The sequence below is a fragment of the Monodelphis domestica genome, chromosome 4, assembly GCF_027887165.1.
Source record: "Monodelphis domestica isolate mMonDom1 chromosome 4, mMonDom1.pri, whole genome shotgun sequence".
Lineage (NCBI taxonomy): Eukaryota > Metazoa > Chordata > Mammalia > Didelphimorphia > Didelphidae > Monodelphis > Monodelphis domestica.
This window is the reverse complement of record NC_077230.1, coordinates 179304275-179328166: the sequence shown is the minus strand read 5'-3', so window position 1 is coordinate 179328166 and position 23892 is coordinate 179304275. Positions and strand designations below refer to the sequence as shown.

Genomic DNA, 23892 nt, shown 5'->3' with positions numbered 1-23892 from the left:
ACTTTTTCTTTTCTCTAAGTTTTTCGCATGGTAATTTAATTTACTTCCACAGCCTTCTACTATTACCAGTAGGGGTTGTGGAAAGAGAGCTAAAATAGTGTTAGAGAATTGGGCCTTTATTTTGACTGTAATTTACTAATTTTTGGCAAATCTCTTAACTTTCTTGGTTCTCAATTTCCTCATTTGGAAGATGAGGAAGTTGAACTAGATAACTTTATCAATTCATTGTGGCTCCAGTGATCTCTAAACAGTGATCTCTAAAGACTATTCCTGAATCAGTTATCTTCAGAATTCTAGAACTACATTTCCAAATGCCTACAGGGGACCTCCATCTTTATGACTTATTATCACCTTAGGAGTAACATTTCCCAAATCAAAATTAGGGCAGTTAGGTGGCATATTGGATAGAACGCTGGTCTTGGAATTAGGAAGATTCATATACTTGAGTTTAAATATGCCCTCAGATACTTTCTAACTGTGTGACCCTGGGCAAGTCACTTAATCCCCATTCCCTTACCCTTACTGTTCTTCTATTTTGGATCTGTTACATAATATTGATTCTAAGGTTGAAGGTAAGGGTATATGTTAAAAAAATTGAAGTAGCACAGGTGCTCTTGGGAGAAGTTCTATCTTACTATGAAATTTGTAGAAATATTGACATTTATAGGAATCATTACTGTTTTTATCATTCAAATTAAGGGGGATTGGGAAAAACTACCTCTAGAAAATGATATTTTTTTAGCTGAGGCTTTATTTTTTTCCATTTCAATAAGTTTATTTAGTCAATTTAGAACATTATTCCTTGGTTACAGTAATCACATTACTTCCCTCCTTCCCCTCCACCCACTCTTCATGTAGCTAATGTGCAATTTCATTGGGTATTACATATGTCCTTGATCAGAATCCATTTCCATGTTGTTGGTGTTTGCACTAGGATGTTCATTTAGAGTCGACATCCCCAGCCATATCCCCTGAACCCATGTAATCAAGCAGTTGTTTTTCTTCTGTGTTTCTACTCCCACAGTTTTTCCTCTGAATGTGGATAGTGTTCTTTCTCATACATCCCTCCCGGTTGTTCAGGCACATTACACTGCCACTAATGGAGAAGTCCATCACCTTCACTTGTACCACAGTGTATCCGTCTCTGTGTACAATGTTTTCCTGGTTCTGCTCCTTTCACTCTGCATCACTTCCTGGAGGTTGTTCCAGTCTCCATGGAATTCTTCCACTTTATTATTGCTTTGAGCACAATAGTATTCCATCACCAACATATACCACAATTTGTTCAGCCATTCCACAATTGAAGGGCATCCCCTCGTTTTCCAATTTTTTTTACCACCATAAAGAATGCAGCTATGAATATTCTTGTACAAGTCTTTTTCCTTATTATCTCTTTGGGGTACAAGCCCAGCAGTTTAGCTGAGGCTTTAAAGGAAACCAGGAGGCATAAATGAGAATGGAGGGTATTCTAGGCATGGGAGGAGAGTTAGTAAAAATGCCTAGAATCTAGGGTTGGAGTATCTTGTTGGAGAAACTGCAGTAAGGAGACCATGATTATTGAACTGAATAGTACCTGTGGGAGTGAGTGTAAAGTATAGGAAGACTAGAAAGGTATGGGAAGGAGTTAGGTTATAAAGGATTTTGGAACAGAGGATTTAAAGTTTGATGCTACAAGTGATAGAAAGCCACTGGAGTTTATTGAGTTGATGATAGAGTGGGGTGGGGGGTTGGGAGAAGTGGTGAATCATGCTTAGATCTGTGATTTAGGAAGATCACTTTGATAGCTGAATGGAGGTTGAACTGAAGTGGAAAGAGATTTGTGGCAGACAGACAAAGCCTACTGAAATAATTTAAGCGTGAGAAGATGAAGACCTGTACTAGGGTAGTGGCACTGTCAGAGGAGATAAGGAGGTGTATGCAATAGAGGTTAAACAGGTAAAACTGTCAAGCCTTGATAATATATTGGATATTCTGGCAGAGGGTTGGGATTGAAAGAAAGTGAGAATCTTGATGGCAGGGACTGTCCTTTTTAAAAAAAGTTGTATCCCCAGTATTTAGCACAAAACCTGGCAAATGTTGTTGTTGTGGCTGAATCATTTCAGTTGTGTAAGACATATATGTATATGTTATATTAATTACATTAGTTATATTATACTATAACATTCTGTAATGTTACATAATTATTTTTATATATTATATTTTTATAATTTTTATTTATTATATTTATAATATTATATTTATTATAATGTCAAAAGAGAGTGAGGAATTGCAGGTGACACTTAGATTATGAACCTGGGTGATTGGAAAGATGGTGGTACTCTCAATATTAATAGGAAAATTTGGGAAGGATTTATGAGGAAAGGTAATCAATTCCATTTCAGACATCTTGAACCTCGAGTTTAGCTCAAAAGGGAAGAGAATATGGGAAAACAGCTAGTGGGAATGGTTTGATCAAATAGGATTAAGTTTCTTTTGCAGGTGGGGAGACAGGAATATATGTAGGTAGTAGAGAAGACAAGAATGATTGATGATCAGTGAGAATGTGAGGATGATAGAGAGGGCATCTGTCAGAGAAGACAGAAGAGGTATTGCTTCAATATGTAATTATATCCCAGAAGCCTAGCACATAGTAGGTGCTTAATACATACTTTGTTGGTTGGTTGATTGATTAATTTTGTGGACTTTTATAACTTATTCTGGTGGGACCAGATTATTTCCTCACAATCATTACCATGGATTAAAACTATGTGCAATGCATTGACATACTTTTCCATGTAGCTTTATGAAATGATATGACCTGTTGAGTTTAGGGAAATATAAATCTGAGATAAGTTGGGTTACTAAAGCCGCCCCACTGTCAGATTCTGCCTCTGATGTTGACAGAGCAATGTGCACGATAGCAGGTGTTTGGAATCTTTCCAAGTTTAAGACTGAAATAAAAATTGGTTTCTCTTTCATTTGCCCATGCTAATTTAGCTTCTTGAAATTAATCACAGGGCTTTTTAATGGCATTTAATTAAAACTGGCATATATTTACAGAAAATAGGTAGCACCCAAATGAGTATGGGAATTAAGGCCACATTTCTTCTCCTCTATTAATATGTCAGTATATCATAGAATCATAGGATTATAAATTGGAAGTTAGAAGGTACCTCAGAGGCCCTTAAATCTAACTCCCACTTGTTACAGATGAAGAAACTGAACCTTAGGTATGCTAATTGAATTGCCCAGGATCAGAGATCTAGTATTACCTTTTGGAGGCAGAATTTTTACTCGAGTCCTTTTAACTCTCAAGTCCAGTGCCCTGTCATGTAGAACAGACATGAGGCTCACTGGCTTGTATCAGCCTACAGCATTCCTGAGTGCAGCAAACCAGATTAAAATGTATTTGGGAAATATTTAACAAAATAAATAAAAATGCAATACAATATTAATTTGTGGTTTTCTAAGTCAACATACAGCCCAAGGGAACCATTTCTATTTGAGATGTAGAGACTTCATTTAAAGTCTCATTATGACATGAAGGAAACCATGGATTTTCAAAGGTTATAAGCTGGAAAGGCTTTCAGGATATATCTAGCAGTAGACTATGGATCTAGAGTCCAAGGATCAATTTAGAAACATTGTGATGGTGGTTGGTAGAGCAACTCAGGTGAAATTATCTATGATATGTATCAGAAGAAAGAAGAATCCTTACCCATATAATCATGAGAACTGAGGCCATTTCAAGTGCTAAAGGTGAAATACTATAGAATTTAGTCCTCGTGATTATTATGTATACCAATAATGTGGGTACAACGTGAAATTTTTACCTCTAAATGTCATCACGTGGGTAGAGTAAAACATCCCATTTTGGTTTTGTTAAATTTATTTTCTTTTTATGTGAATTTATAATTTGCCCTTCTCACCCCCTGCCCCCCACCCATTCCTTTTCTTTTAAAAATGATCACTGGGGCATTTGGAAATACTTTGCCTAATGCTCTTTACTATTTAAAAATGTTAAAAGACATGAAAAAATTGGCACCAATGACCTATAAAGAAAGAAAGCAGTTGCTGGTGGAACTGATATTTGGGAGATTGTTATATTGGGATAATATTTTTAGTGCTCCAAAATACTTGGTAAAAGTCATTCTTTCTTTCTAAAATTATAAATTTACTTGCCTCCCTATACTTGACTTGGGAAATGTGCTCTTTAATGAATTTGAATGGACGTGGCATTTAGATACATTAAAAAACAAAACAAAAGAAAACAAAAAAAATTCACCTAAATTAATCATTTTGGTCTTGAAGAAAGTTTCACAACAGCAGGCCAGTGGTGCATAAAGAACAGATCTTGGAAGTTTTTAATTCATGTAAGGAAAGACCAAAGGCCTAAAAGTGTGACAACTGGAAGCAGAGGCATAGAGGAACCAGGCCATGGGAAAAGGAGTTCAGTTCAAAGGATACTCAGGAAAAAAGGACATTCCATCACTAGAGGACAAAATATAGAAGCAGATTTCAGTGATTATTGTGGTAGAAGACTTTTTTGACTTGTGAGCAATGATCTTGAGTCACTAACTGGAAGAAGGATGGAAGGCAACTATGGCCCTTCAAAGAAGCTATCCATGGATTTGTTACTATTTTCTCATTGATGCTTGGGATGCCTGTCTGCAAGGTGGCACAGTATATGGACCTCTAGCCAGGAAATTGTTGTTCAGTCATTTCAATCATGTCCCACTCTTTGGGACCCCATTTTGAGTTTGGCAACGATACTAGAGCAGTTTGAATATATATTAAAATATATATATTATTATATTTTTATTTATTTATAGTAAATGCTTATTCACACAAAACCAAAAAATGATGGAAGTCCCTGCCATCCAGGAGCTTCTAATCTAGGGATGAGACATAAAGTATACACAAAAAATATAGGTGAATTCAAAACAGATATAAGATGTAGAGGTGTATGGGTCTTTGGAGAGAGGGCTTTTATGTGTGGATAGAAGCAATAATATCTTAGAAAATCAGAAAAGGCTTCAGGTAGGAGGTAACATGAGGTGAACTTTAAATTAAGAATTCATAGCATATTATGATGTGCCTTGACTTATGGAATTCTCTAGGCAACAAAATCATAGATTCTATAATATTGTTGAGAAGTTAGTGGTACAGTGGACAGATGCTGAACCTGGAATCAGGAAGACTCATCTTTGTTAGTTCAAATCTGGCCTCAGACACTAACTGTGTGACCTTGGGCAAGACACTGCTTTTATTTGCCTCAGTTTCCTGATTTGTAAAATGAGCTAGAGAAGGAAATGCCAAACTGCTCTAGTGTCTTTGCCAAGAAAATCCTACATGGGATCACAAGGAATTAGATAGGACTTAAAAACAACAAAAGAATAGAATTATTCATCAGAAATTCTAAATAACTGGGCAGGGTGGCACAAAGCTGTAATCCCTGCTATAGAGAAGCAGATATGAGTGCATGTCTTGAGCTCAGGAATAAGTCAACTGGGTGTCTGCATTGTTTCCTTCCAGAAGCATCTGGTTGTCTAGGGAGAGTCAATCCAGCCCAGGTAAGAAACATAGCAGGTCAAAACTCCTGTGCCCATTATTATGGGACCTCTATGTTAGTAGTAGCTCTTATACTTCCAGGTTTAACAAGATTGGGAGACCTCAGTTTTTAAAAAATAAATCATAGATGCATCTTTTCCTTCATAAATTTATAGGAAAAAAAGCTTTTTCTATGATATTACTGCCAAGGAGAATAGATGAAGGAATATTTTTATTATATAATTTGAATTTTAATTGGTAGTTTCTTCCATTTATATTATTTTTCTTCATAATCTTATCTTATTTTTTCAGACCCAGGAGCAGAAAGGACCTGTGATGAAAATATCTGTGAACATAATTGTACCCATCTAAAAGAAGGGGGCTTCATCTGTTCCTGTAGGCCAGGGTACAGTGCTGGTCCAGTGGACAGAAACTCCTGTGTTGGTAAAGTAGATTTATTTTGAATTATGTTTTTTAAATCCTTCAGTTATTCTTCACGAGACACCTTGATGCTGAACCACCAGAGTCCCTTTGTAGGATTATGTCTATGGTTTTTATATTTCAGAATGAACAAGGATTAGAACTGTTGTCTGACCTGGGTAAAGGATCGCCTGCTCAGGTGTTTGGGACTAATGTGGTCTAGGGACCATAGCCAAGAATCACACAGCTTGCTTATGAGTTCTAAAATCTTACTGTAGTCATCTTTTTTCTTTTCATCATGAATCAATTCCAAAGTATGTGATAAGAATACAACTTGCTAAAAGTGATAAGAATTAAATATATTTTCAACAACTCTGGCCAGGGGGCTTTAATGTTCCTGTCTCCATGGTATATTTTAAGTAGAGATATGTGAAAGCATTCTATTGAGGAATTGAAACTCAAGAATTTATCATTTAAAGATTAAATGGTAGATTCCTGGAGCTGAAAACTTTATTAGCAAAGGGAAAATGATCCTCTTGATGAGGAAAAAAAGTTGTAGCTGCTTCTCTGAAATGGAAAGTTAACCTCATCTTTGAATCCTTTATCTTTTTCTTGGCTGAACTTACTATGTTTCTTTAGAGTTCCCTTTCTTTATTTGTTGGCTATTTCTTTGATTTGAATGTCCCTTGATCTTTATCAGTGATAAATGTGAATTTGAACAGAGGCAAGTCTCTATGGAATAGATTTGAAAATACGTTTTTGCTTTTGCTTTGTCTCTAGATATCAATGAATGTGAGCAATTTGGGGTCTGTCCCCAGGACTGCAAAAACTCCAAAGGAAGTTATGAGTGTATCTGTGCTGATGGATTCAGGTCTGTGGGTGACCACGAGGGAAAACAGTGTGCAGCTGATGGTACGCTTAGATGATATTGGGATGTCATCAGTGAAAAATCAACCTTAGGAGCAGGAGGGAAATGAATACACTCATCACTGAAGGAGAATCCATTTAATGGCCATAGTGTGTTCTTTTTCATTCATCACCCTCTTCTCTTGCCTTAAAAAAATATTAAAATTTGTAGGAATTCAAATGATGATAGTCATGCCCTACTTGTCCCAGATCTTGCCTCCTGACCACCTTGATAAGTATCTACTTCAAGAAAAGATATGTGGATTGGATAGCTCCCTTTAAGTTGCTCAACAACAAAAATCTGCTTATGTCATAGTTGTCAGCAAAAGGAAATTAATGAAGCCATCAAACTCCCAACTCCACTGAATCAAGGTTTTAGGCAGTGTAACTTAAGATGTCTCAGAAAACAGACCCATTAAATCAGGGCAAATCAAGGACACTTTGTTGACAGATTACTTTTTTATTGTCTATGGACTAACGATCACAGACAGAAGGGGCCTGGCTCATTTATGACTTCAATCATTAGTTCTACATCTTAGGTTAATGTCAGCACCAGAAAATCTGTCTCCGAATAAGTAGGAATTTGGCTCATAAAATTAAGAGATATGAACTGGAAAAAAGCAGAAAGAATGGTAGGGTATTAGAAATGACAAAATGGAATGAATAGAAGTGGTACATGGCAGATCAAATTTCCAATACTCTAGCCTAAATCTATACAACCCAATTTTGTGTACAAGTTTTTATGGCTCTATCTATTTAGATTTGGGACATATGCTAGTGGCTCAAGGGGGATTGCTAGGAGAAGAGCATTTTAAATTTGCATGTCAAGTGGTTAGTGGTTAAAATGAAAATTTTAACTGTTCAATTTTGGCATGCAAATGAACACATTAAAACATGCATTTGATTTGCATACTTAAACATTGCATCCACTGAACATTTCAGGCATAAAAGTGGAAGAAGGGCACTTTGAAAGTTTGGTCTGACAATTAAGCAGCACATTGAAAAATTGTTTAACTAGTTTGAAGCTGAAAGGATCGAAAGAAACTACTATATTCACATAAAAACATACAGTCTAAAGAGAAAGAATCATTTTATAGAGTGCCACACTTTATTAGAGCCAGAAGGGAGATAATTTAGATCAGTCTAATTCCTTCTTTTTACAGTTGAAGAAACTGAGGGGTAGAAGAGTTAAGATAATATGAAATGATTTTCCAAAAGTTAGGTAAATTGGATTTGAAATATAAATACTGAAAAGAGCTGCACAAATGAGCTGCACAATAAATAAGAAATTAAATTTGAAATTTAAGATAGAAATTAAATCAGAAAATCCTATACATTGCATCTTGGAGTGTGAAATACTTTAGGTTAAAAAAAATATCAAGGACAAACTGTCTTTTCTCATTAAGTAGAAGCTGAATTGGATCATAGAACAGGTTACCTGTTTAAAAAAATCATTGAAAACCTGACAATAAAATAAAGACAACAAGGAGTTTCTAGTAAATTTCTTTAAGTTTATGAATGTTTTGTTTCTCTTATATGACCTTTTGCTCATAGTCTTGACTGAATTGGTGCCAGAGAATAAAGAGAAAATTAAGTGGAAAAAAAGAAAGTCATTGAAAGGCTGACTAATAGGGAAAAATTCCTTCTTAATCCAGCCCTTTGAGTTAGTTCTAAGACCGAACAATAGATAAAGCAGGCAAATAGAAACCCCTGGCATCCCTCAACCTGGTACCGCCCTACCTTTCCAGCCTCATCTCACACTACTCCCCTCTTCCATGTATGTACTATGGCCAAACTGGACTACCCCAAAGACATCCTGCAAGGAACTCTTCGTCTCTCTGTACCTTTGACCATAGCAATTCCTGCTCTCCTCATTTCTATTTTTACCTGCTGAAATCTTGCCAGTTGTTCAAATCTAGCTAACATGCCACCTCCATGAAGCTTTCCCTGATTTTCCCAACCATTAATGATATTTCTCTCCTAAGACTTGACGGAGCTGTAGATTTCCAAACTTCTTGTAAAGCTATCATGTATCAATTTATGTGATGGACCTTTATACAACATAACTCCTAATAGATTTTGAGCTTCTTAAGGCTAGGAGCCATATCTCTCCCAAGCTTGCTTTCTTCCTTAGTATGGCGATTTCCACATAGCACACTCTTAATCAACATGTCCTAAAGGTTTAGTTAAAGTTGATTCTCAGACTTTCTATCCAAAATAGAAATGAGAAAAGTCATCTTGATAGAATACATTGCCGACTGATTATCAGCATTTGTTAATTTGCTGATCAAAGGTGTTTCAAGGGTATATATCAACTTAGATATTTGGGAATTTTCCTATCACTTACCCACAATTCCAAAAAAAGGCATAAGGAAAAGGCATGCAGACAACAGTGATTTCTTCATTTGTTTACAGGCAACCCTCCCATACTACTCCTGCCAGACAATGTTCGAATTCGGAAATATAATCTCTCTTCAGAGCAGTACTCTGATTACCTTGACAATCAGGAGCACATCCAGGCCATTGATTATGATTGGGATCCTGAGGGTATTGGCCTCAGTGAGTATAAACTTTGATCTTTGTTAAGTGCCAACAAAATGAGTTTTGTTAGCTAGTGAACTTGGTTACACCCCCCCTTTAATATGAATAAGCTGAGTTTTATTTGTGGAAGGGAAGACCCTCTTGGAGCAGCTAGATGGCATAGTGGGGAGTCCAGAAGACTTGAGTTCAAATCTGACCTTAGATACTTACTTGCCTTGTAACCCTTATGTCAAGTCACTTAATCCTGTTTGCCTCAGTTTTCTCATCTGTAAAATGAGCTGGAGAAGTAAATGGCAAACCACTCCAGTATCTCTGCTAAGAAAACCCCAAGTGGGGTCACAAAGAGTCAGACATCACTGAAACAACAACAACAACAACAAAAGGCCCTCATAACCAGGTGAATTTGGCCAGAAAGCTTTGTACTTCATAATGACTTTTCAGCCTAATTGTGTTTTCATCCTTGGGTCACCAGCTGAGAGTTAGAAGGAACTTTAAAGGCTGTCAGGATTAATTTGGTTATTACTTTTTCAGATGAGGAACCAAGACGTGAGATGACTTGCCTTTGAGTTACATACCTAGTAAATAGCAGAAGTAGGATTTGAATTCAGATTGAGAGTCAATGCTCTTTTGATTATATCATGCTGCTTCTCAAAAAAAAAAAAAGAATTATTAAGAACTACCACTAAATCAACAACAACTTCAGGTCCCAAGGAATTTCTTTCTACAAGACTACATTTGATTCTTCTTCAGTCTTCAACACTGACATGATGAGACAACTGAGGTTGGCAGCAGTTAATTAACTTGGTCCGAGTTACTATTGAGTATCTGAGGCAGAAGCTGAACTCAGAGGTTCCTGACTCCAGGCTTAGCACTCAATTCACGGTGCCACCTCACTGCCTCTGAAAAGAAAATTCATAATAAAGTGGGCAACGAACTTTATATATTTGATGTCATTTAATCCTGCATTTTGTCAGCATAGATTGTGAAAGTCTTGGCTCACCTGCGTATTACAATGAGGCATTAGAGTAGGTCTTTATTAGCACCAGGATGGTAAGAGCACACACACACACACACACACACACACACACACACACACGAATGGGCTTTGGAGTTTGACAATAAAGTTGAATCAACACTATTAATGAATCCTTAATGAATCGATGATATTTCACTTGACCAGATCTGCACATCTCTATTCTACTTGTCCCCCTGTGTAAAATTGGCTTCGGTCTTTTATCTCTGCAGGTATTATTTATTATACTGTCCTAGGTCAGGGCTCTGTTTTTGGTTCCATCAAACGTGCCTATATCCCCACCTTTGACAGCAGTGGGAATAATCCTGTGAAGGAAGTTGACCTGAATCTTAAATATATTGTTCGTCCTGATGGAATAGCAGTGGATTGGGTTGGAAGGTAAGTGAGTATGGTTCTTGAATCTTAGGGATCACCTCCCATTGGAGTAATCCAGTTGGGAGTATCTACCACATAAAATATGAAAACATAATTAATTATGGGTTTCAAAAGTCAATTTCACTATGGAACAATGTTATTTAGCATTGTAGATTTGGGCCTCATTTTCACAGTTTCATTAGAAAATTTGGCTAAGCTTGGACATTTTTCTTTTCTTTATATCAATTATAATTGTTCATGTGAAGTCTCAGTTCTGACTTTAGTAAGAAATGACTTCCAGGCAAAGGTAGGGGATCAAAGAACTCTAGTTGTGAATCTTGCTTCTGCAATTGACTTTTTTTTGGGGGGAAGATAGGAATCTTTGCAGAGGTCACATTAAATGTCTGTTCCTCATCCTCCAAATTCTCTGAATTTCTAGAGTCCACAGGGTTGGAGATGATATCTGAATAGGAGCCATAAGTAGTATAATTATTCAATTGACTCATAACATATTAAACTGATAATTATTGAGCTCAAGTTCAAGATGATGCTTGGGCTAGGGTAACATTTAGGGAGAAGCAATCATATTAGGAGCAGAGTTTGAGCACTCATAGAGACATCTACATTCCTGAAAAGGAACTCTTAATGGAAAGATGTTTGAGGAGATAGAGCTTTGGGACTGACAAAGCTCCTGGAGAATGGTGAGTCATTTGCAGTATAAATTAATTTTCACCTTTTAGCAAACCCATCTGGTGTTCTCAGAAGGCAGGTTCATCTCTGAAGATATTAATTAGCTCCCCACTGTTCTTGCTAAAATAAGACTTTATGCTGGACTACTTGTTTCAGAATCTCTTGCCAAAGAACAAAACCTTTGAGATTTGTTATCAGAAGCCAGAGCCTGAAGACCCAGACTCCTTTGAATTGGACATTTCTTTCTGCCAATTAGGGGATGGTAGAGTTCTCTTCTTAATAGAAGTCTTACTCTCTTCTTGACATAAGACTTTGTTAGGATGGAACTGAAATTGTTAAGACTTAGACATGCTAAGTAATAGGATATCAGGACCTTGCTGAGCCTATACTGTAGGTTTTTTTAAAAAAATCTTTTTCATCTGAGCTGATGAGTTTTCTATATTCCAAGTTCCTACTGAACCCGAATAATACTATGACCCTGAAAGAGGTGGGAGGGGAGAAATTCAGCTTCTCTAAGACTAGATGCTGCTAATGAGTGGAAGAGTTCCTTTTATAGATTATCAGGTTTCCCAGATCCTTCATACAAAAATATTCCTTATGCTACTGGATCTCATTTTACAATGTCTACTTTTGATGTGAAATTTCTAGCTTTTTTTATAGTTTGACTTTCTTTACTCAAATTTAGGCACATTTATTGGTCTGATGCTAGTACCAATCGAATAGAGGTGGCCAAGTTGGATGGAAGATATAGAAAGTGGCTTATTTCCACCCAACTGGATCAACCGGCTGCAGTTGTTGTGAATCCAAAACTGGGGTAAGTCTTCAACAAGTCTCCTGTTGATTGCAATGCCATAAAAATAAATGAGGGATCCATTTTTTCCTCAGGAGAGAAATTATTCTTATTATTGGGGTGCTAGTGGTAGATGTAGAGAAAGCTAGATTGGCACAGTGGATAGAGCACTGGGCTTGGAGACAGGAAGACTTGAGTTCTAATATGGTTTCAGATACTTCCTAACTAGGTGACCCTGAGTAAGGAATTTAACCTCTGGCTGCCTAAATTTCTGCACCTGTATGATGGGGATAGTATTAGTACTCCTAGGGTTGTTGGGGAGCTAAGTGGCACGGTGGATAGAATGTAGCATGGGACCTGAAGTCAAAAAGACTCATCTTCCTGAGTTCAAATCTGATCTCCGACACTTAAGAGTTATGTGGTCCTGGGCAAGTCACTTAACCCTCTTTGCCTCATTTCTTCATGAGCTGGAGAAGGAAATGGCAAACCATTCCAGTATCTTTGCAAAGAAAACTTCACATGGGTTCACAAAGAGTTAGACATTATTGAAAAAACAAGTGAACAGCAACTCAGGGCCATTTTGAGAACTAAATAAGATAATGTTTTTAAAGGGCTTAGCATAGTGGCTGGTATGTACTAGGCACTTAAATACTTATTCCTGCCTTTTTTTTCCCCCTCTAGAAAACCTGCCTAGGTCTTTCCGTAGTGGTTGTGTGTGTGTATGTGTGTGTGTGTGTGTGTGTGTGTGTGTGTGTGTAAAGTGAACTAATGTGTTTTCTAAAAAAAAAAATTCTAGTAGGCAATGCTTTGTGCTTTGAAATTATTTATAGAGCCTTCTGCTTTGATGAGACTTTGATCTGGCATACTTTTTTCCCCTTTTCACTATTTTAGAGCAGGGATACTTAATTTTTGGTGGGTCATGGACCCTTCCATTCATCTGGTGAAGGCTGTGGACTCCCTCTCAAAATGCTTTTAAATAAAGGATGGAGATGCTAAATTTCAGTTTCAGGTTATTACAAATAAAGTTGTATTTTTTTTTTTCTATGCAAGTTCATGGAACCCTTGAAATCTATCCATGGACCTCAGTTTAAGAGCTACTGTTTTAGAATTTTTGAATAAGCTAATCATTTTACTTGTTCTGGAGAGTGAGGAAGAATTCACTAGAATTATGTATAGTCTAATGAATATTTCAGTATTCCAAGAGATCTATGTTTCATCTGTGTGGCTACTTGTCCTGCTAAAATATGCCTTCATCCTAGTATGCCTCAGTACATGGTAACTTATGGGTTGCTAAGGCTTAAAAAATTATCACTTGGTGCCTGGTCTTATTAAGAGGAAAATGTATGATTACTCAGGCCAGTTCTTGAGAAACAAACAATAAACTGTCCATTGCCAGGTTTATACTCATAGCCTTTCCTGCCAGAGTTTTTATTCATCTGGAATAGCTTTTCAGAACCCAAGGTCATCTCGAGTTTTGCAATGGACTATTAGAATAAGGCTTCAGTAGGGAATAAGTAACTTACTCCTGTGAATATGGCCATGAATTATGTTCATATATGAATAGCATGGTGTAGGAGAGGCTGTTGGCCTCAAACCTAGGAATAACCGAGTTTAAATCTCACTTCAGCTGCATACTAACCATGCGACTTTGAGCAAGTCACTTCATCTCTTTGCTCTCTGGGTGACCCTCTTAGGCTTTTATATTGCAGCGAAAATGACTACCTGAACTGAGAGAAGGAATTTCCTCTCCTAGGAGTTCTTCATGTCAATGAAATCACAGACCTACACAGATCTCTAATTATTCACAGTCACTCATACTGAGGCTCTGTTCCTAGTCTTCATAGAATTGACCTGATTCTGATTTCTCTGAGGTGACTCATCTGTATTCCTACCAAAAAGCAGGTTTAGTTAAATTTTATGACTTATAAGACTTCCTGCACTTTTATGATTTCATCATTTTTTGGAGTTGCTCATAAGATAGAGGATTATAGATTTAGAGCTGAAAGAGATCTTAGGAGCCATTGAGTCTAACCCTTTCATTTCAGAGGACAAAAATAAGGGTTAGTAGACTTGCCCAGGGCTACAAAACTAGTAAATTTTTGAGGCAGGATTCTATCTCAGGACTTTTTGAGTCTATCACTTTATCTACTATACTACCTAGTTGCCTTAGTCTTTTGGCATTTAAATAGTGTATTTGGGACTTTAGGAGATAAAAAAGAATCACAAGATGGAATTCTTGTTATATCCAGAAACCAGGAGCACACATTCAATGAAACAATAAATGGAAAGTTAATAAGTACTAAGTTGTATGATATTTTGTTGTAGAAGGCCAGAGAATGAGATAATAACCAATGGCATATAAAAATATGGCGCCTGGGAAGGAGTGGGTCACTGTCCTACCCCTGGTGTCCCTGGGAATGGCTGGCCAGTGCCTTCTACCATGTTTTTGCAGCCATAATTTCCCATTCTCTTTCTCTATGATTAGTTAAATATGTTGATTTTAAACTCTCTGGGTGGGGCAGAAATACTTCCCAAGAGGCATTTAAACAAGTTCTGAATTTTGTTATGGCCTTAATTCCCCTCCTTCCCCCACATTGGTACCTGTTAGAAGGGGCCAGGCTATTTCTATGAAGTAAGCCTGGTAAATTCCTCTGAGACTAGGTGTCAAGGCAGAGTTTTCATGGGTGATAGCATTGCTATTCCCTTTCTCCTCATCTTTTATGAACTATAAAACATAGAGGTTAATATATATCACCTGGAAAATGCTGTTTCCCTCTGTTTTAGTTTTATTTTGCCTTTAGGGGAAAACCTATTCCCTAAGATAAAATTCTAAAAATGAGAAAACCTCTGTTGTAGGTTTATGTACTGGACTGACTGGGGAAGTCAGCCTAAGATAGAGCGTGCCTGGATGGATGGGCAACAACGGCAAACTCTGATTTCTGACGACCTTGGCTGGCCAACTGGCCTTTCCATTGATTATTTGAACAATGACCGGATCTACTGGTGTGATTCCAAAGAGAACATTATTGAGTCCATGAAACATGATGGGACTGACAGGAGACTTGTTTCAAGTGGTGGTTAGTAATAATCTCGAATTTCATTTGCTTTTGGGGCTCTTGGCTACTAGTGAAATATTCTTTTCTATTTTCTCAAGACATGCTTCTTTAACTCTTTATTCATCTCAGCAATAACTGAGATGAAATTTCTGCTTTTAATTTCTGAGCTGTTTGTTGAAATGCAAATGAATAATATGAAGAAGATAAAAGTGCTCATACTTAGTGGGAATGAAAAGGTAATAATTTTGAGTTTAGTTGCTTCTGTGGGTATGTACAAGTGCTAGTCTATTCATAAACACTATTGAACATATTAGTATGAGACAAAAAATCCTATAATCAACTTTCACTATTTTAAGTATGAAAGGATAATAATGGTCAATACTTATCTTAGGCTTTAAGGCTAACAAAGCAGATTACTTGTGATATCTCGGTTTATAATAGCAACAGACTTGTGAGTTTAGTTACTATTTCTATTTTTATTTTTTAAATGACAATACTGAGCATGGGAGATGTTAAGTGACTTGTTTAGGGTGATGTAGCTAATTAAAGGTCTAAGGTAGGACTTAAACTCAGGCTTTCCTGCCTCCAAAATCAGCTTTCTCACATAAGCTGCCCCCAAGTAGACAGATTTTGTCCAGTCATTCATAGCCCAGCACTCCAAACTGGGAACTCTTAAGAAATAATATACATGGGGCAGCTAGGTGGCTCAGTGGATTGAGAGCCAGACCCAGGGATGGGAGATCCTGGGTTCAAACCTGGCCTTAGACATTTCCCATCTGTGTGATCTTGGGCAAGTCACTTGACCCCCATTGCCTAGCCCTTACCACTCTTCTGCCTTGGAACTAATACACACTATCTAATCTAAGATGAAAGGTGAGGGTTTTTTTTTAAAAAGGAAATCATATATGTATTATTCTCGGAAAAAGGATGTAGATGTTAATTTTGACTGACCATAACTGATTTGTATTCAGAGGGCAAAACAGTGCAAGTCAAGATTCCCCCCATAAGATAGGATAGAAACTCTGAAACTGAAGGAGCTCTTTCCCCATACATGGTGTCAGATACCATAGATTAAACCAGTATAATTTCTTTCCTCTTGATCATTCATTCCACAGGACATTTTGTGACAGCATCTGCTGATAAAGAACTGAGTTATGACTCTCTGATGACATTCCAGCTGAATGTTCCAGGAATTTCAAGACTTTGAGTTAGGGTTAGACATTAAGGTTTTAATTTTGGGAGAATTATGTCTGACACAAAAGTGGTGCTGAAGATTTGCTTTTTAATTAAACAAAAGCTGTTCTTTTCCCCTGTCTTCTTCCTTTCTCTACCCATGGTTGAGAAGTAGGGAACCCTTATAGCCTGGATGTCTTCGAAGGCCATTTATATTGGACCTCTAAGGAAAAAGGTGAAGTCTGGAAAGAAGATAAATTCGGGAGGGGAGAGAGAGTAAAAGTGCTGACAGTAAACCCTTGGCTCACTCAAGTTCGCATCTATCATGAGCACAGATACAATCACTCAGGTAATCACCAGTCTTGGAATGAGATGCTCCCTATTATCTGAAAACTGCTATTCAAAATTAATAGCTGTCAGATCTCTTGGCAGAAGATATTATCGGGTCTCTTGGTGCATGAAAAGTTTGTAATATTTTGACCTAATGAAGGTGGAATTGATGTTCCTATCTAAAGTATAATTATTAACACTACCAGATAACTAGGAATAAAATTATAAAAAGTATTTCTGTCTTCATCTGGAGTTCATAGAGATGTGCTTATAAAGGGTCTAGAGAAAGGTACAAAATTTCCAGGTCCTCTCAGTGTAGCTGTTGGGTCCATGTTGCATTACAGGATGGTTCTAAAACTTAATCTTGTGCTTTTTAAGAACAAGATAAACCCCAAGAATTATATACCCATAATTCAATGTCTTTGCCTACAAGCCAGTTCTGAGAAGTTCAGAAATTTTATGGATCTGTTCCAGATGAATATAAGTTTTTCCTCTTTTTTTTTTACAGATGTGTAATTTTATATACTTGTTCACAAACTTGCCTCTACTTGAGCAGTAAGGCTTTTATCCTTCAGAGTAGTGTTAGAAAGAACATGAAACTAGAAAGTAGGAGACCTGGATGCTAGTCTCAGATCTGTGACCAATCAGATATGTGACTTTGGGCAAGTTTATTTATCCTCTCTGATTCTTAATTTACTCTTCTACGAATGAGGCGGTCAGACTAGATGATCTCTAGGGTCCTTTTATGTCTGGGATGCTAGGAGTCAGTGTCCTGGCATGAGGCCCTACATCATAATAGGTGGCTGGAGAAGCCACAGTCCTTTTAAGCTTTCAGAGTCTTTTCATTTGGTCACTAGTGCTCTCTGTGCCTCCTTCTTCCTGGCTGTTCCTATTTCCCAAATGACAGAGATCATCACTCTTCATATGTTTCATAGCCCTTTGCTTGGACCTCTTTGTAACATTAGGGAATTCTCACTAAGGAAATTCCCTCTACTAACCTATGTTGGCACCAGATTGTCCTGGCTTTGAGGGGTTAAATATGTGTCCCAAAGTATTTGCGCTTTGCAGGAATGTAAAAACTTATCCAAATTGAAATGGGCAGATGAGAACAATTTCCTTAACTCTTGTGGTTATTTAAAATAAATTACTCTGAGATTTTCCTGCAGTTCCCTCTAGGCTCTGTACAGTTTTACTTATAAAAGAATAAATTGATTTTTTTTCTATGGATCTTGTGGAATCTGTGCCTGGCTGATAGTAGATGCTCATGAAATGTATATAGGATGGGTGATAAATTTAGAGGTGCAATCTAGCAGCATTTACAAGTGAAGGACAAGTACAGAGAAGTTGTCGTTTATGATGGGGATTTGATGCCCTATCCTCAAACTAAAAATCCTAGCGTTTTCCTAGAATACCATGTTTCATCTTGGAGTCTACACATCAGAACACAGAAACAGGAATTCCCAATGTGGCATCCATGAACTTGGTATCTAAAAACATTTTGATAAATGTATTTCAATTGCACTGGTATCCTTTGTAATCCTTAGTATTTTATTTTATGCCTTTTAAAAACATGATTCTGGAAAGAGGTTTTCAGGATTTACCAGATTCCTAAAAGGTTCCATGTCAACAAAAGATGCTCAAAATCCCTGATCTAGCAGATTCTGCCAAGCTGCAGTGCCTTTGATATGGCTTGGTAATGCTTTGTAAATTTGTTCTCCCAAGTTCAACAACCGGCTTTATTTGCAGATTTTCTTGTCCTAAAGTTATAGCAATGTGTCATCTGGAGCTGTTTTGGAAAATATTCCACGATCTTTGGTAAATTCAGATTTTGAAGACAGTGAACTGTTAGAGTTTTTAATTGTGAGTTTTTTTTGTATTTATTGAACACATGTATTGCCTACCACCAATGGTGAGCTAGAGACAGCAAAGTGGCTCTTAATACTTCAATAGAGCCAATTGTTAAATTTTTGGCGTGAGCACTCACACCTTGGGAATAAGGAAATCACGGTTTGAGTTACTCTTTTTCTGATTGTCTAGACTTAAGAAAGTGATTCAGAAACAATTTTCATAAAGCAAATTAAACTTAAAAGTGTACTGCACAAACTTCTTCCAGTACCCTCAGAGATCTGGTTATTAAACACCAGGATACCCCTTGCCTACCACCATACTAAATACTGGTATTATATTAGAAACAATAGTTATGGCTCTAACAACCCCCAGCCTCAAAATGCTAATAGTCCAACAGAGAAAGATGAATGGCCTGCGCATAATTAATAGAAAATGTGTGTGTGTGTGTGTGTGTGTGTGTGTGTGTGTGTGTGTGTTTCAGGGAGGGAAATTGAGGGAGATGAAAGGAAGAGTGGGAGGAAGATAATGTTGATTTATTGAAGAACAGGTAGCATTTATTGGGTAACTTACCTAAGGAAACTTTGACTCTGTAACCATTTGAATATTGCGTGGATCTCAGTTGCACAGGTGAGAAGTTCATAAAGCAGTAAGTTTTTGATAGTCCCAAACTGCTCGCTGGGGTATTGCTCTCATACATCTTCTGAGTTGTGACTTGTCTCTTCCCTACTCAAATCAAGTCAGTTGGACTTATTCTTTCCCCTCACTCTCATTTTAGTGCGCAACATTTGTAAAGATGTCTGCAGCCACCTCTGCTTGCTGAGACCCGGGGGTTACACCTGCAGCTGCCCGGAAGGCACCCGCTTTGTGGAGGGGAGCAGTACGCAATGTGATGCAGGTACCCAGAGAACACAGCAGCAGCAGGAGCCTGGGAGATGCTTTCTGCTTTTCTTTTGCATGTCCCCCTTCTATGTTGGCTAGAAGCAAGGAACCCAACCTTTCTGCTCCCTTCTTTCTTCTTACTGTGTTTTGGGTAAATCTTGACCCCAAGTGGCAAACTGTATTCTGCTTTCTTTGTCTTTTGAATGGGATAGAATAGTTGCAGAAAGTGAGAATAAGTGGTAGAGGATGAATAGCAAGCAGTTAAGTAGGAGGAAAGCCAAAGTTCTATGGTCTTAATCTTAGAAGCATCTAACAGTTCAGTAGATAGAGTGTTATACCTGGAATCAGGAAGACTTGAGTTCAAATCCAGCCTCAGACACTTCCTAGTTGTGGGACCCTTGGCAAGCCACTTCATCTCTGGTTGTCAAAGTTTCCTCAATTCTAAATGGAGATAATTGTAGTATCTACTCCACAGGGTTGTTGTGAGGACAAAAATGAGCTAATATTTGTAAAAATAAGTTCTAAAATGTATAATATAGTCCTTGACACATAGTGGGTACTACATAAATGCTTAGTCCCTTCCCTTCCCTAAATGAAGCTAGTGGACCAGATAGGAGCTTTGTGTTCTGATGAATCCTTGGCACTTTTTGGCAAAATGTGTTAGAGTTAGCTGATCATTAAGATCTATCTGACTGAGGGCTTATCAGTGTCTCTGACCCTCCTGTCATGTCTTCCTGTGAATAATTGTCAACAGTGTGTTTCAACAAGACAGGCTCTTTCTTTATTTGTTCCAGGAAAGATTCCTGTTGGGCTTGAATCTTTGGGCCTCAGAAGTGGCCCCTTTGGAATGGAGACTTAAGCTCCTAGGAAAGATGCTGCCACTACAACAACTATTTATAGAGTAGGGAAGTTCACCAAGTCATTTCTATGCTCATTGGTGAAACCTTGGCAACAGCAGCAAAGCCATATGTGGAATTGGAAATTGTCAACAAGCATTTATCTGCACTTATTATATGTCAGACACCTTGCTGACTTACAGGAAATGTGAAAAAAGCAAAAACATGGGGTTGAGAATCAGAATGGAATGGGAATCTCATTATTATCCCAATATGCTGTGACTGATCCATTCTTGGATGAGACACTGTCTATCTGTGATTCTTTGTACATTAAGAATAATGATACTGCTACTGCACAGCAGGTATTAGGATTAACTAAGATCTAAGCTATGTTATGTGCATGAAAATTATCCTATAATTCAGCCATAAATCATATTGCTCATAGAAAATGACTTAATTGATAAAGATGAGATAGAGGAGGGATTTATACATTTAGTTCCAGATAATTTGTCCCATATCATGAAATTAATAGTTTGCCATTTTGACCTTGTTCAAGAGATTTTCTCTTGGTTGCTTGTATCATCAGATTCTCTTTTTCTTGGTGCAATAAATTGGTTCAAGACTTTCTTTCAGGAGAACTATAATATTGGGTCAAACAAGCTTATGCATGATGACAATTATTCCAAACCAAATGGATTGCATTCATGCATTCATTTAATAAATAATGAATGGATTTTTTTTTTATGGAAAAGGCAGTATAGTATGTGACTTTGAAGTTCTCACTATAGGAAAAAGTAAGGGCTATGTCAAAATCACCACGGAACACCTTAGCAGTATGGGAATATGAGCAGGGATAGTTTTACAGAGCTTCTAAAATTGGGTCCAGTTTATATACCTAAGCCCTGAAATTCTGTCCTGCTTTTTTGGAAGTCTGAATGCCTGAAGCTAAAGTCTTCCTTTGGCTGGATATTTGAAAGATTTCTGAAAGCCTTTAGGGACTAATATTTGCATTATTGTGGGGAGTCACAAAGATGACTAAGATATTTCCCTGTCTTCATGTCTTCATAAAATTATTAAGTCATAAATCAGTGTCAGCCTTATTGGTGCCATTAAGGATAGACCCATTCCATTCTTTTTTAGTATGTTCTGGATTCCAGTAGTATTCATTCTAGACAAGAATTCTAAAATTTGTCATTTTCTTTTTTGTTTAATATATACTCCCACTTCATAATTCATTATTATTTTATAAGGGCATTCATTTGATCTATGTGAGGGGTAATATTTTGAAAGGAAAGTATTGACATATACAAACCCCTGGCATTGAAGGTGAACAAGGTTTTGCATGATAAAGTATGCTTTGCTGAGTGTGGCTTATTAACACATGCATGGCTTTCGATTTCTGCAGCCATTGAATCTCCCCCAACCATGCCCCCAGCATGCAGGTGTATGTATGGAGGAACATGCTATATTGATGAAAGTGGTCACCCCAAATGCAAGTAAGTCAAAATATGGAGGTCAGATTTGTTGGTTTTACTTCATTAAGGGCACTTGAGTAGTTCACCATAACCATGAAAAAAATGTAGTAAAGTCTTATTGCTCCACTAATTTTTCAAACAGCTTGCTCCTTTTGGGACATATATTTCAGAGAAATGAAGGCAGATTCTTCAACGTATGAGAATTAATAATCACCAAAGAGTAGTGGGAAAATAGCTATTGGTATATGCCTTAGTGTGTATAGAATATGTGCTAAGTAGGAGGGTTATGCTGATGAATTAAGGGAAAAACTAGTCAATAAGTTAAATAAATATACATTTATGACTTATGTGCAAGGACCTATGCTAGAGAGGGACTGCTACCTACTGGGGATACTTCCAGATTTTTCTTGAATCCATTTCTCTTTATCTAGGAGGTTAACAGCAACAGTTTCCCTGGGAAAGTTCTTGAACTTGAAATATTGTAAGCCATTTAGATGAATTAAATAACAAAAAAATTTCGCTAAAGAATGCAAAGGACAAGAATGCCATTATAATGTCCCTTTCCCATCTTCAGCAACAGAGAGGGAAAAAAAAAATCAATCATTGTGTCTACTTAGTTTGAACCTGTAGGTGCCACTGGTGTATCACTGAAATTGATTTTTCATGCAAATTGCTATTATTTTCAGTTTGATATTTCTGTTAATTTTTTTAGAATAAATATGATCTATTCAGTAACTACTTGTCTAATTCAATGTGGAATCCCTTAGTCAAAGCAGAATGGGGGTGCAGCTTAAGTTAATAATACAGGATGCATATTAAAAATGACTGAGTAATATTAATTGCATTTTCAGGTGTCCTACTGGCTACACTGGAAGTTATTGTGAATTGGGACTTTCAAGAGGAATGCCTGCAGGAACAAGTAAGATTTGAGAATGTGGGGAACCTGATAGCCCTGCTTATTCCTTTCTTGAAGGCTAAGAGATAATTACTTGAACCTATTCTCTTAGTGCTCAGTGTTGGCTGTTAATCTTGTCAGACCTCTCCCTTCCCAAAAATACTCACTTAGTTTTCTCTTTCATAGCAGCAGTCGCTGTGTTGCTGACCATCCTCTTGATACTCCTTATTGGTGCTTTGGTGATTGGAGGATTTTTTAACTATAAGAGAACAGGCTCCCTTCTGCCATCTCTTCCTAAGCTGCCAAGGTGGGATGCCAATTTTAGAATTTATGCTATCAACTTTCTGGTCCTTTGACTTTATAAATAAAACAAAGTGAAACTGGAAACAGTCAACATACATTTTACTTATTCTATTAAAAATAGTAAACAAGCATCCAAAATTATTTCCCCAACATTTTCACTAGATACCACATGCAATTAATTTATTTCTAAAATGTTTGTGTTACAGATAATTGCTCCCTTTCTCTCTGCTTCTGTTTGTTACTCTGTCTCTTTTTTCATCCTATTCCACAATGTGTATATTCAGAGTGTGAACTGAGATTTTTCCCCAATAATTAATGAGCAACATAAAATTGTAAGCACTTCTCTTTATTTTTTATTTTGTAAAAAGTGAACTTTATTTCATATCTCATTTTTATATCACTTACATCTTCCTGTATATTTCTTCTTTTTTCCCTTCCCAAAACAGCCATCTCTTATAACAATGAATAAAAAAGTAAAAAGTTTTACAAAACTAACTCATTGAAAAAGTCTAATAAAAAGTCTATTCCATGGAGAATCTAGGTGGGTCAGTGGATTGTGAATCAGGTCTAGAGATGGGAGATCCTAGGTTCAAATCTGCCCTCAGACACTTACTAGCTGTGTGACCCCGGGGAAGTCATTTAACCCTCATTGTCTAACTGTTACTATTCTTCTGCCTTAGAACCAATATGCACTATTGATTCTGAGATAGAAGGTAAGAGTTTTTTTAAAAAATCTATTCATAAGAGTGGCTAGGTGGCTCAAAGGATAGAGAGAGGAAGTGTTGGGTTTATGACACTTATGACACTGATGACACTTTCTAGCACCGTGACCCT

General features: G+C 37.2%; 1 protein-coding gene across 3 annotated transcripts in view; it reads left to right on the top strand.

The window, feature by feature from the left end:
• LRP2 (LDL receptor related protein 2) overlaps positions 1-23892 on the top strand; it is a 253034-nt gene that overhangs the window by 212301 nt on the left and 16841 nt on the right. For 2 of the 3 annotated variants that reach the window (XM_056793982.1, XM_056793984.1), the window contains exons 64-74: positions 5842-5973; positions 6730-6861; positions 9271-9414; positions 10642-10807; positions 12159-12287; positions 15120-15340; positions 16665-16841; positions 19446-19565; positions 21791-21881; positions 22712-22779; positions 22942-23062. In XM_056793982.1, the coding sequence (XP_056649960.1) occupies positions 5842-5973; positions 6730-6861; positions 9271-9414; positions 10642-10807; positions 12159-12287; positions 15120-15340; positions 16665-16841; positions 19446-19565; positions 21791-21881; positions 22712-22779; positions 22942-23062 (1501 nt within the window). The remainder of the gene's footprint in view (positions 1-5841; positions 5974-6729; positions 6862-9270; positions 9415-10641; positions 10808-12158; positions 12288-15119; positions 15341-16664; positions 16842-19445; positions 19566-21790; positions 21882-22711; positions 22780-22941; positions 23063-23892) is intronic. The other variant, XM_056793983.1, reaches the window with a different exon arrangement.